This window comes from Corythoichthys intestinalis, chromosome 19 (assembly GCF_030265065.1).
Source record: "Corythoichthys intestinalis isolate RoL2023-P3 chromosome 19, ASM3026506v1, whole genome shotgun sequence".
NCBI lineage: Eukaryota > Metazoa > Chordata > Actinopteri > Syngnathiformes > Syngnathidae > Corythoichthys > Corythoichthys intestinalis.
The window spans coordinates 23,896,367-23,909,365 of NC_080413.1; the positions used below are offsets into that span (position 1 = coordinate 23,896,367).

At 37.0% G+C, this 12,999-nt stretch overlaps 1 protein-coding gene across 2 annotated transcripts in view; it reads left to right on the top strand.

The window, feature by feature from the left end:
* Positions 1-12,999, top strand: part of rngtt (RNA guanylyltransferase and 5'-phosphatase) — a 137,024-nt gene that overhangs the window by 17,032 nt on the left and 106,993 nt on the right. For both annotated transcript variants that reach the window (XM_057822367.1, XM_057822368.1), the window contains exon 8: positions 1,398-1,499. In XM_057822367.1, the coding sequence (XP_057678350.1) occupies positions 1,398-1,499 (102 nt within the window). The remainder of the gene's footprint in view (positions 1-1,397; positions 1,500-12,999) is intronic.

The window sequence follows — 12,999 nt, forward strand, 5'->3', positions numbered from 1 at the left end:
ATCCACCGTAGTATACGTGTGATATCCACCGTAGCATTATGTGCGTATACTTTGTAGCGGCTGTTGGCCGCAGTCAGGAATTATTGTTGTATTATCCAGCGGCATGAGTTGAGCATGATGTATATTTTCGGTCCGTTCCTCATTGTGTCCCGAAGACCGCGTTGACTTTGTTTTAGTTCCGCTTTGCTTGGCATATTTCAGTTATCGGATTTTGGATGTTTGTGAATCGTTCTCGAATCTTCCACGGCTGAATCACAAATAATCTAAGAATCGGAAATTTCGTACTCCTCTAGTTGTGACCAATCAGAGCAAGGCGACTCTGTTGCTACAAATACAAGCAAAGTTTCCAAAGTGATTGCATGGCACAAATCAGCACGTGTACACCATTTACTCGTTACTTGAGTATTTTATTTTATTTTCACTAAATACTTGATTGCTATTATAAATTTTTTTATTTTTTATTTTGGGGGATATTTTTGGAGGTAACAATACTCAGTTTACTTGAATACAATTTTTGGCTGCTCGACCCAACAATGGTAGGCCGTCATTGATCTATAAAATAAAAACGTTTAGATTTTCAAATGTTAATGTGAATATAACCTTGTCTAGTTTATTCAGGTATTCTATAGAAAACATATCTATTAATAGTTTGATTATGCATCGTTGCGTTGAATGCGACCCCCTTCCAAATCGAAGCCCTTTATTGAATAAATCGACAAAAATAAGTGCCTAATTGCACAAAAATGCCAAGCAGTTATCATGTGAGACACTACAAATTTCAGGAGGTTTCGCCACTTCTTGCTAAAAGGAAAACTGGGATGATGACAGTAGATCCCCAAATTAAAATACTGTAATTACAATGTAGCAGTTGTGTAGTCATGAAAGATGAAACACTCCCTGTCCTGGTTGTCTTGTATAATATGGCTAAGTTAACATACATTTTAAAACAGTTACACCGATATTGTCAAGATATTGTCTTCATTTAGTTACGAGTAACTCAATTCGACTGTACTAGTATAGCTTGGGGCTGTATGGTTTACACTGCTGCCGCTTTTTTTTTTTTAATTGGCTTATCTGAAGAAACATATCGAGAGGAAGTTTGCTTTTTACAAAAGAAATTACACTCATTCATCTTGAATTATATTTCTTCTTTTTTTTCTTAAATGATTTAATAATGTCACATCCACTTTTAGCACTCACGCTGATATTTTTACTAAACAATTCACACACTGCTGCTCATTGGACCTTTGGGTCCACCTACCTTCATGGGCTTCTCTCTGTATTCATAAAAAAACTTGTATTGCTAATTCTATAAGGCATGTTCATTTAGGTTGTAGCTACAACATGTCTTGTAAAAAAAGAATGCAGTCAACATGGTATTTTCCTTTTGGCGTCAGATCTGGTTTTCCTGGTGCTCAGCCTGTATCAATGGATCGACAAAACCTTCGTTTCCTGGAGGACCATAGCTACAAAGTCAGTTGGAAAGCTGATGGAACACGGTGAGTCTTGAATTTGAAACTGCTTGACTTGAAAATATCCTTTCTTTGAGCTCATGATGTTTTACCTCAAAGCCTTCTATACAGTGCGAAATTAATATTTGCTTTGCTTGTGAATAGATCATTTGACATTTAGCTGTCCTGCTAGTAGTTTGCCAACTTTGATCATTTAAAGAAACACTTTTCAAAGAATTTAACACAGAGAGGATGTAGTATATGGAGGTAGATTTGTGTCTTTATTATTCAATCAAAAAAAAAGTTGCTTCGATCAAATAAAAAGTTGCTTCAATCAAAATATATACTTTCAAAACGTCACTTCAATCAAAAAAAATGTGTTTGAATACAAAAATAAATTTGAAACTCAAAAAAATATATTTGAAAACTATTTTTCTTTGATTGAATTTTATTTTTTTGATCAAAGTCAAGTTTTTTTTAATTGAAACACCATTTTTGATTGAAGTCATGTAATTTTCCGTTTGGACCACATTTTGGCTAGGACATTTGTGTCTTTATTATTCAATCAAAAAATAAATTGCTTGAAACAAAAAAATATATATTTTCAAAAGAAAAATCACTTCAATCAAATTTTTTTTTTTAAAATCAATTGTAGAAAAAAAGGTTTGAATGTGAAAAAATATTTGAGACTCAGAAATTCACATTTGAACACTTTATTTTTCATTCAAACTGTTTTCTTTGATTGAAGCAATCCTTTTTGTGTTTGAGCCATGTTAGGGGTAGGACATTTGTGTCAAAATCATTCAATCGCAATAAAAGTTGGTTTAATCAAAAAACTATTTTTAATCAAAGAAAAAAATCATTTGCAAAAACTTTTTTTTTTTTTATATATATATATTTTTTATTTGAAATATATATATTTTTTTATTGAAGTGTCACTTTTTTTGAAAAGCAAAAAGTTTTAAACTTATTTTTTTCAAAGTGGAAAAAGTTTTGAACACACTTTTTTTTTTTGAAGTGGAAAAAGTTTTGAAGGCACTTTTTTTCGATTGAATCATTTTGACACAAAGATTCTCCTTCAACGCTAGTTCCGGTGTGTTTGATTGGCAGGTAGCTGAGCCAATGACATAAAAGTATGAAGCAAGCATAATGGCCACCAGGGCTCCATCCAGCCATCGGAGTCTGTTGGAGTCTAAGCCGAATATAGGGCACCGGTACGGGCGTGTGACATCGGCATTTCACCGGAGTACCCGCAACGGTACGGTGCCCTGTCGTGGCACACTGGTCGGACCCCGATATCACCCCCCAGGCGCGGAGGCCCGCTGTCGAGTGGACACCCCGCGAATGACACGGCACTCATTCAAAGCTGAAGCGATGGGGCTGCCGGCGTGGACGCCGGCGACTCGCCGGTAGTCCACTCGCTTACTGGGCAGGCTAGTGTCGGGCCACTCGCCGACCACTCCCGTACCGGCGCGTCGCGGACACTCCGGTTGGAACCAATTGCCAACCGTCACGTCAGGGCAGCGGGTGAAGTTCGCCGTGTTAAATCACATTAAGCAACAGGGCACCGTACTCCGGTGAAATGCCGATGTCACACGCCCGTACCGGTGCCCTATATTCGGCTTAGACTCCGATGGCTGGATGGAGCCCTGGTGGCCATTATGCTTGCTTCATACTTTTATGTCATTGGCTCAGCTACCTGCCAATCAAACACACCGGAACTAGCGTTGAAGGAGAATCTTTGTGTCAAAATGATTCAATCGAAAAAAAGTGCCTTCAAAACTTTTTCCACTTCAAAAAAAAAAAGTGTGTTCAAAACTTTTTCCACTTTGAAAAAAATAAGTTTAAAACTTTTTGCTTTTCAAAAAAAGTGACACTTCAATAAAAAAATATACTGGACTGTCTCAGAAAATTAGAATACACAATATTCTAATTTTTTGAGACAGTCCTGTGTATATATACAGGACTGTCTCAGGAAATTAGAATACACAATATTCTAATTTCCTGACTGTCTCAGGAAATATATACAGGAAATTAGAATATTGTGTATTCTAATTTCCTGAGACAGTCCTGTATATATACACAGGACTGTCTCAAAAAATTAGAATATTGTGTATTCTAATTTCCTGAGACAGTCCAGTATATATATATTTCAAATAAAAAATATATTTAAAAAAAAAAAAAGTTTTTGCAAATGATTTTTTTCTTTGATTAAAAATAGTTTTTTGATTAAAGCAACTTTTATTGCGATTGAATGATTTTGACACAAATGTCCTACCCCTAATATGGCTCAAACACAAAAAGGATTGCTTCAATCAAAGAAAACAGTTTGAATGAAAAATAAAGTGTTCAAATGCGAATTTCTGAGTCTCAAATATTTTTTCACATTCAAACCTTTTTTTCTACGATTGATTTTTAAAAAAAAATTTGATTGAAGTGATTTTTCTTTTGAAAATATATATTTTTTTGTTTGAAGCAATTTATTTTTTGATTGAATAATAAAGACACAAATGTCCTAGCCAAAATGTGGTCCAAACGGAAAATTACATGACTTCAATCAAAAATGGTGTTTCAATTAAAAAAAACTTGACTTTGATCAAAAAAATAAAATTCAATCAAAGAAAAATAGTTTTCAAATATATTTTTTTGAGTTTCAAATTTATTTTTGCATTCAAACACATTTTTTTTGATTGAAGTGACGTTTTCTTCGATTGAAAGTATATATTTTGATAGAAGCAACTTTTTATTTGATCGAAGCAACTTTTTTTTTGATTGAATAATAAAGACACAAATCTACCTCCATAGTAGTACAGTATGTATGTTTTAGGCTTCAGAACTGCCGCACCACAGACTTCCTTCCCTTTTGCTGACGCTCCTATAGATGGTCTTTGATGGTAAAAAAACAACAACAACAAAACAACAGCAAAAACCAGTCGTCACTTGTTTACTGAAATATTCTTCAGATATGTTAATTTAACTGTCTTGAGCGAAGATGGTGTTGATGTGATTTATGTTTAATTACTGCCCTTTGTGTAGCTAACCATCCTGGGATGGTTGTTAAAGCACCTGCGAGACAATGGTGATTTGGATTGAGCCGCAGGTTAAAACAGCTCCCTGGTATTCCTCTAGGAAGATGTACAGCAAATAATTAGTTGTTTTCTGTCACATAAAATAGCAGAATGGCCTTAGCTCCAATTTTATGTATCTCTTCCAATCCCAGAAGAACTTTTTTTGTTTTGTTTTGTTCTTTTTCTTGCAATTAGAATTGCCTGTTTTATGCACCCTGCTGAATTGTGCTTGTGAATTTTTAATGAACTCAGTCAATCTCAGAATTGTATTGGCTTAAATTTCCAAAAAAGACAAACAGAGCACAGATCTATGATGTAGACATTCGGGCTACAGATGTCAGTAAAAGAAATCCTTGTTTGAAGGTTTTTAGCTGTCTCCTCAAAATATGCTGTGCTCTTTGCCTATGACCTGATTTCCCCTTGGTACTGTCAGAGACTTTTTTTATGAAAACACAAGAATATCTCAATTAATCCGAAAGCCACCTAGAAGGCTGAGTGCAATATGAGTCATCACTCAGCAGTCGCATATACAGTTATATAAAAAGTCTACACTCATACATTGTTTCATATGCATAAAGCATCCAAAAACTTTTCCATCCTTAATGTGACCTATAACAAGTATGACTGAATTTTGAATGGAAGAAAAATAAACGGGGTTACATAAATATGCACACCCTCTAAAGCTCTTTTTGTGTGTGTATTTTATTAGTGTGGCACTATTAGAAATGACACTATTTACCCAGTTTTCCAACTTGCATTGTGAAGGCATCTCCTGTGCACAGCCACTTTGACATGAACCCAAAGGTGTTTACTCTGTTATACAGTGGTATGAAAATGTATCTGAATCTTTTGGAATTTCTCACATTTCTACATAAAATCACCATCAAATATGAGCGGATCTTTGTCAAAATCACACTGATGTAAAAACAGTGTCTTCTTTAACTAAAACCATCCAAACATTTATGGTTTTCATATTTTAATGAGGATAGCATGCAAACAATGACAGAAGGAGGAAAAATAAGTGAACCCTCTGCCTAAGGAGACTTAAAGAGCTATTGAAACCATTTTTTTTTTTTTTTTTTACCAAACATTTTAAGTCAGGTCTGTGCCCAATCACTGATGAGTTGTATAAAGCTGCCCTGCCCACTATAAAACACAAACCTGGAAAGAAATATCTTGATGAGAAGTATTGTCTGATGTGCATCATGGCTCGGTCAAAAGAGCTGTCTGAAGACCTGCTATCAAGGATTGTTGATTTGTATAAAGCTGGGAAAGGATACAAAACAATCACTAAAGGTCTGGATGTTCATCAATGGACAGTCAGAGAAATTGTCTACAAATGGAGAGAGTTTGGCATTGTTGCTTCTTTCCCATGGAGTGGCCGTCCACCAAAGATGACGCCAAGAGTTCAGCGCAGAATACTCAGGTAAAAAAAGAACCCTCTCGTGTTTGCTAAAGACTTAATATCTGTGCACACATCAACTATATGTAAAACTATGGCCAAGAATGGTGTTCATGGGAGGACTACACTGAGGAAGCTACTGCTGTCTAAAAAAAACATTGTTGTTCGTTTAATGTTCGCAAAAAGGCACTTGGACACTCCACAGACGTTTTAGCAAAATATTTATTGGACTGATGGAACCAAAGTTGAATTGTTTGGGAGTAACACCTAAAGACGTGTGGAGGAAAAATGGAACATCTCACCAACATCAACACCTCATTCCCACCGTGAAGCATGGTGAAGGGAGCATCATTATTTGGGGCTGTTTTGCTGCCTAAGGTCCTGGACAACTTGCAATCATTAATGGAAGAATGAATTCAAAGTTTAATAGGATGTTTTGCAGGAAAACCTGAGGCCGTCTGTCAGACAGTTGAAGTTTAAAAAAAGGATGGACGCTGCAACAAGACAATTATCCAAAACACAGACGTAAATGAACTTCAGAATGGTTTTAGAAGAAATGAATACATGTTCTGGAGTGCGCAAGTCAAAGTCCAGACTTGAACCCCATTGAGATGCTGTGGCATGATCTAGACGGCGATTCACGCCAGACATCCCAGGAATCTGACTGAACTGCAGCAGGTTTGTAGAGAAGAATGGGCCAAGATTAGTCCTGATTGATGTGCCAGGCTGATTTGGAGCTACAGGAAGCATCTGGTTGAAGTTGTTGCTGCCAAAGAGGGGGCCACAAAATATTAAATGTGATGGTTCACTTATTTTTCTCCCTTATGTCATTGTTTGCATACTATCTTCATTAAAATATGAAAACCTATAAATGTTTGGGTGGTTTTAGTTAAAGCAGACAGTCTTTTATCATCTGTGTGATTTTGACAAAGATCAGATCACATTTGATGGTGATTTTATGCAGAAATGCGAGAAATTCCAAACGATTCAGATACTTTTTCATACCACTGTAGTTTCTTGAGTGGAGTTCCACTTCCGGAGAGTCTATACTGTATGTTGTATATTGCACTGGTATGATGTAATGTTATTTACGTAGCATCCCAGCATCACATCCCTAAGTGGACGAGTAAGCAGTATCTATTGAAAACCCATTCAGACCACTTTGTAGAAAACAGGCATAAAAGAGCAGTGTTGCACATTGATGCACTGGTAATGATGAGCAAAGCTCTTAGATCTTACGCCTCCCCCGGTGCTCATCTGTCAGTGGTGGCACTGGACTTTACCAGGGAAGATGACATAATGGTAGTCTGTGCCTCATTATATAAAAGGACAAAGTGCTGTTGGACTGGGGCTGAAGCAAAGGGATAGAATGGAAGGGGGAGGAACACAAATGATTAAACAGACAGTTTAATAGCTGCGGTTTGAGCGTTTTCAAGATTGGTCGTATGATTCAATGTCAGCTGTTGACACTATGTAGGTTGATCGATGTGAATAGGGTGAACGCATAATGAAGCGAACCACTGGGAGTTAGAAGGCATTAATGGTCTCTCGCTGCTTTCTACTGAATATGGCAGGGTTAGCTGTAGCTGACTAGCACAATTAGCCAAGAGAGGAACAGCTTCTGGTCATTGCATACCTGTTTGCCATAGTGTTTGATACTCTGATAGTGGTCCTTTTTGAGAAGTCTTTGAATTTAAGACCTTCCTGCTGGTGTAAATCATTATTTGTCAGAACTTTTCCAACATTTATTTTCCCCCCTCTTGCCTAACACAGTCTGCAATGTTTTTTCTTTTGGATGTTTTGATCGTGTTTCTACTCCCACCTCAAGCACCTTTTTAAAAGTGCAGCTATATCTGGCCAATGCTTCCAAGACACTATTGTTTCTTTACCCTCCTACATTTTTTGTTCATCTCTGCTGTATCCACTAGACCTTTGGACAGTCGATGAGTCTTACCTCTCTATGTGACCTTTTTTAACTGAACATGTTGTTAGTAACCTTTCCGTTATACAACCTGTATTTGATCAGTTTTCTTGGCAAATATTTGACTAATTAGGAAGTCCCCCCATCTTCTTACATGCTATGTATGTGCTTGTGAGATTTTCCTAGTAGATAATTAAAGTTTAACTTCTAATTAAAAAGTAGCTTTTTAATTTCTTTCATACACAGCATTGAGGCCCTCAACCAGTTGTGGACTTGTTAGCAAATATTACCATCCATTAACATTCTTATCAGCAATAGCATTTGATAAATGGCCATATTCAAATGATCAAATCATTAGTTGAGTTGTCGACTCTGCGCTGCCTGGATTAATTGAATGAGGTTTTCGGCAGTTTAGCGAGGAAGTGGTGCCTCCATGAGTCCATGTCCCAGCACCATCCCTAATCGCCAGGGTAACAGAAGCCATACATTTATACCCATATTTCTTCATCCTTGAGGTACATCACAAAAATCAGTCTCAAACAAGTCATTAGGACATCTGTGAGCTGTGTTAGAGAAGTGCAATACAGTATGTCTACATAATATTTAATTCAGTTGAAGAGAACGGCAGAATTCTACTGAAAATTCCATCGATCAATCGAGTTATTGCATAAAACATTTTTTTCAGGTAAAGAGCAATTATAAATATACATGAGAAAAAAGACATTTCACCACATTTTTAGACAATGTCTTTATTTGCTGAAAACTGCCAACAATTGCATCTCAGATGTGACTAGAAAAAAATTCACTGCTGTCTCTCAAAAAACTTAAGATCTTATTAAAAAATAAAATTATTTCTTACCTTAAAATGTTGTTACGCTTGATAACACACGTCAATTAAAAGTACGGTGTTTTACCCACGTGTTTCAATTGAACTTTCAGTTCCAGTTAAGTTTTTAGTTAGTCTAAATTGTAAGTCCTGATAAGATTTTGACTTTTTGCAGTGTTCAAAATATATGTACAGTGGGGCAAATAAGTATTTAATCAACCATTAATTGTGCAAGTTCTCCCACTTGAAAATATTAGAGAAGCCTGTAGTTGTCAACATGGGTAAACGTCAATCATGAGAGACAGAATGTGGAAAAAAATCCAGAAAATTGTTTGGTTTTTAAATTTATTTGCAAATCATGGTGGAAAATAAGTATTTGGTCAATACCAAAAGTTCATCTCAATACTTTGTTATGTACCCTTTGTTGGCAATAATGAAGGCCAAACGTTTTCTGTAACTCTTCACAAGCTTTTCACAAACTGTTGCTGGTATTTTGGCCCATTTCACCATGCAGATCTCCTCTAGAGCAACACGAACTTTCAACTCCCTCCACAGATTTTCTATGGGGTTGAGCTCTGGAGACTGGCTAGGCCACTCCAGGACCTTGAAATGCTTCTTACGAAGCCACTCCTTTGTTGCCCTGGCTGTGTGTTTGGGATCATTGTCATGCTGAAAGACCCAGCCACGTCTCATCTTCAATGCCCTTGCTGATGGAAGGAGATTTTCACTCAAAATCTCTCGATACATGGCCCCATTCATTCTTTCCTTTGCACAGATCAGTCGTCATGGTCCCTTTGCAGAAAAACAGCCCCAAAGCATGATGTTTTCACCCCCATGCTTCACAGCGGTTATGGTGGTGGTGGACTTGTACTTTCTTCAGCAGGGGAGACGTCTGGCAGGGCAGGATTGGAGTCCCTGGCGGCGCATTGTGTTACTGATAGTAGGCTTTGTTACTGTGGTCCCAGCTCTCTTTAGGTCATTCACTTGGTCCCCCCGTGTGGTTCTGGGATTTTTGCTCACCGTTCTTGTTATCATTTTGACGCCACAGGGTGAGATCTTGCATGGAGCCCCAGATCGAGGGAGATTATCAGTGGTCTTGTATGTCTTCCATTTTCTAATAATTGCTCCCACAGTTGATTTCTTTACACCAAGCATTTTACCTATTGCAGATTCAGTCTTCCCAGCCTGGCGCAGGTCTACAATTTGTTTCTGCTGTACTTCGACAGCTGTTTGATCTTGGCCATAATGGAGTTTGTAGTGTGACTGACTGAGGTTGCGGACAGGTGTCTTTTATACCGATAATGAGTTAGAACAGGTGCCATAATACAGGTAACGAGTGAAACCTCATTAGACCTCGTTAGAAGAAGTTAGACCTCTTTGACAGCCAGAAAACTTGCTTGTTTGTAGGTGACCAAATACTTTTTTTCCACTCTAATTTGGAAATAAATTCTTTAAAAATCAAGCAATGTGATTTTCTGTTTTTTAAAAAAAATTTTTTATGCACATTCTGTCTCATGGTTGAGGTTTACTCATGTTGACAATTACAGGCCTCTCTAATCTTTTCAAGTAAGAGAACTTGCACAATTGGTGGTTGACTAAATACTTATTTGCCCCACTGTATGATACCTGCTGTATTGCAACACATTCGGCATGATTACTGAGCTAAAGTTTACAGTTAGCTTTTTTTATGTTTTTATTTTACACCGTTATCACTATACAGCGCTGTTTTTACAGATTAAATAAACCTTAAATGAAAGACGCGTTAGCCATGCACTGACAGTAGTCATAATTAATAGAAACCTAGCCCTCCGCAGGGCTAATGTTACGTTAGCAAGGTACAGCAATGTTAATTTCATTTATTAGTGCTATGTTAACTTAACTTAATTTTTACGTCCTCGGAGTAAACCGGGTACTTTCGGTGGAGCTATATCATTGAAGACGTGCTGTAATGGTATGCAAGCGCCGTCTTACAGTGAATACATGAAACAGTATTTGCCTTGGTGTCCAGCTTGAAATGCTCCCAGACTTTTGACACTTTCTGCTTTTTCTTAGTGCCTTTCTCTTCGCTTTTGTCGGCTTCATCGTCGTTACCTTCATATTCATGCATGGTTGAAATCAAATATTTCCGCCACCCCTGTCTTCTTCCTGTACGTAAGTGAATCAGCAAGTTTTGCCGCATTAAAAGTAGTCCGGGCAAAACGTCATGCTTAGAGCTGGTGAAATTAAACGATTCTTTAAGGCGGAGAAAATTCCTCGAACAATTTTAAAATCGAGTTTCTCGAATTATTCGAGTAATCGTTTCAGCTCTAGAATTATACAGTACTTGGTCCATTTATGTTTTTAAACCAGTGCCTTTCTCATCTCCATCACCAGATGCACTCGCTACAACTTTAAGGACATGTTCCATCAATTTTTTTACAAAGTAAATCCTTGCGAACAAATGTCTTTTCCCACCTTTTTTATCCTCAAAATCCCTCAAAACTCCAACTCCCTCAAATCTCAGAACAGTGACAGGGGGTTACTCAGGTCTCTTCATGGTTTAGGTTTAGGGGTACTTCCAGGACAAAGCGGTGCTACAAAACAGCTTTATTGAACCATCATTATGTGCAATGATTCCTCCAGCTCAGAGTAATAAGCACAGTTTTTAATTTAGAATTGATCATTTGCTTCAAAAGAAAAAGAACAACAGTGTTGCAATTCTTGTACTATGAGTTGCAAAAATCATAGTCTCTCTAAGACAGAGGTGGGCAAACTATTCCACAAAGGGCTGCAGTGGGTGCGGGTTTTGTTCAAATCCATCATGAGGACAGCCTTTCACCAATCTGGTTTCTTAAAAGTGCAATCAGTGGATTGCAGTCAGGTGCTTCTTGTTTCTGCTGAAAACTCATTGGTTCAACTGTCTGTGCTGAATCAGTTGGAACAAAGACCAGGACCCACTGCGGCCCTCGAGGACCGGTTTGCCCACCCCTGCTCTAAGACTGTGTCTAGTTTCTACAAAAAAAAAAAAAATAATAAAACCCTCAAAATATAATACAATCTCTGAAAAAGAATAATTTCAGTATAAAGGCTTATTTTAAGACAATTTTTACTTCTTCCATTAGCAGATTTTTAAAAAATGTTATTATTTTTTAAGCTTTTTGTAAGCATAAAATAACTTATTAAAAAAAAAAAAAAAAAAAAAAAGACCTCACTTTTGAAGTAGCATTTTTTTTGGCAGTTCATGAATAAAGATATATGACTTGTACATCAGTCAAAGCATGATTAAATGATCATTTGGTGTGCTATTTGATCTGTGGCAGCTTGTCAAGTTCCCCACTTTGAACTAGCTGGCATTGACAGAATTTTTATCACATGTTATCCCTTTGTGGAAATGATAGGGAGGCTCAGCGGGTGTGTGAGATCTTTATCATCACTATAGATCTCATCTGAAATCCATTTCTGTTAGGTGACCATGTTTTCCAAACTGAGCATATTCTTCTCTCTTGAAGGTAAATGCCTTGAATGTTCCCTTCTAATTTTCATGCTACAAATCCCCTTAAATGTTGAAGGAGCAAAGTAATTAGTCTCTATTTTGGAGTGCATTGGTACTTGAAAAATATTGCGTCATGGTTGCTTTACAGTTAATCCTCGTGTATTTACCACATGGGATTTTCTTTTGTTAAAGAGCAGCAGATGAATTCGGAATGCTAATGGGGTTTGTAAGAGGCGTGAAATAGAGCCACCTTATTGTTTAACATTAATGAAAAATGTTTAGTCAAGTCAGGTCTACTGTGACAGTTCCTTCTAACAGCAGCCTAGTTAATTAACTTAATAAGAGCTATTCAACTTTGAAACAAAGAAACACCTGGTAGTTTTTCAGTTTTGGTCGATTTTAGCGATGCCAGTGGACAAGATATAAAAGAGGTGTAATTCAACATGTTGTCAGTTGACATGTTATCACAAATGTTATGAAAATATTTCATAAAGGTTGAAAAATTACCTAGTGTTGCTTTAATTGGTGGAGGTAACAACTGGAATAGAAAGTAATTTTAAGTATTAGTCCTGCCACATTTAGTCATTTGAACATCAGAAAAGTAATCTGTCGGAGATGAATCCTGTTGTTTGTGTCCTTGAGTTTTGGTTTAGTATTAGTAGAGTTTGAGTTTAGTAGTTGGTAGCCTGTCAAGTTTTTACATTTCATTTCACATTATATTTGTATTTTTCAGGTACACATAATCTGACATACAGTGGGGCAAATAAGTATTTAGTCAACCACCAATTGTGCCAAGTTCTCCTACTTGAAAAGATTAGAGAGGCCTGTAATTGTCAACATGGGTAAACCTCAACCATGA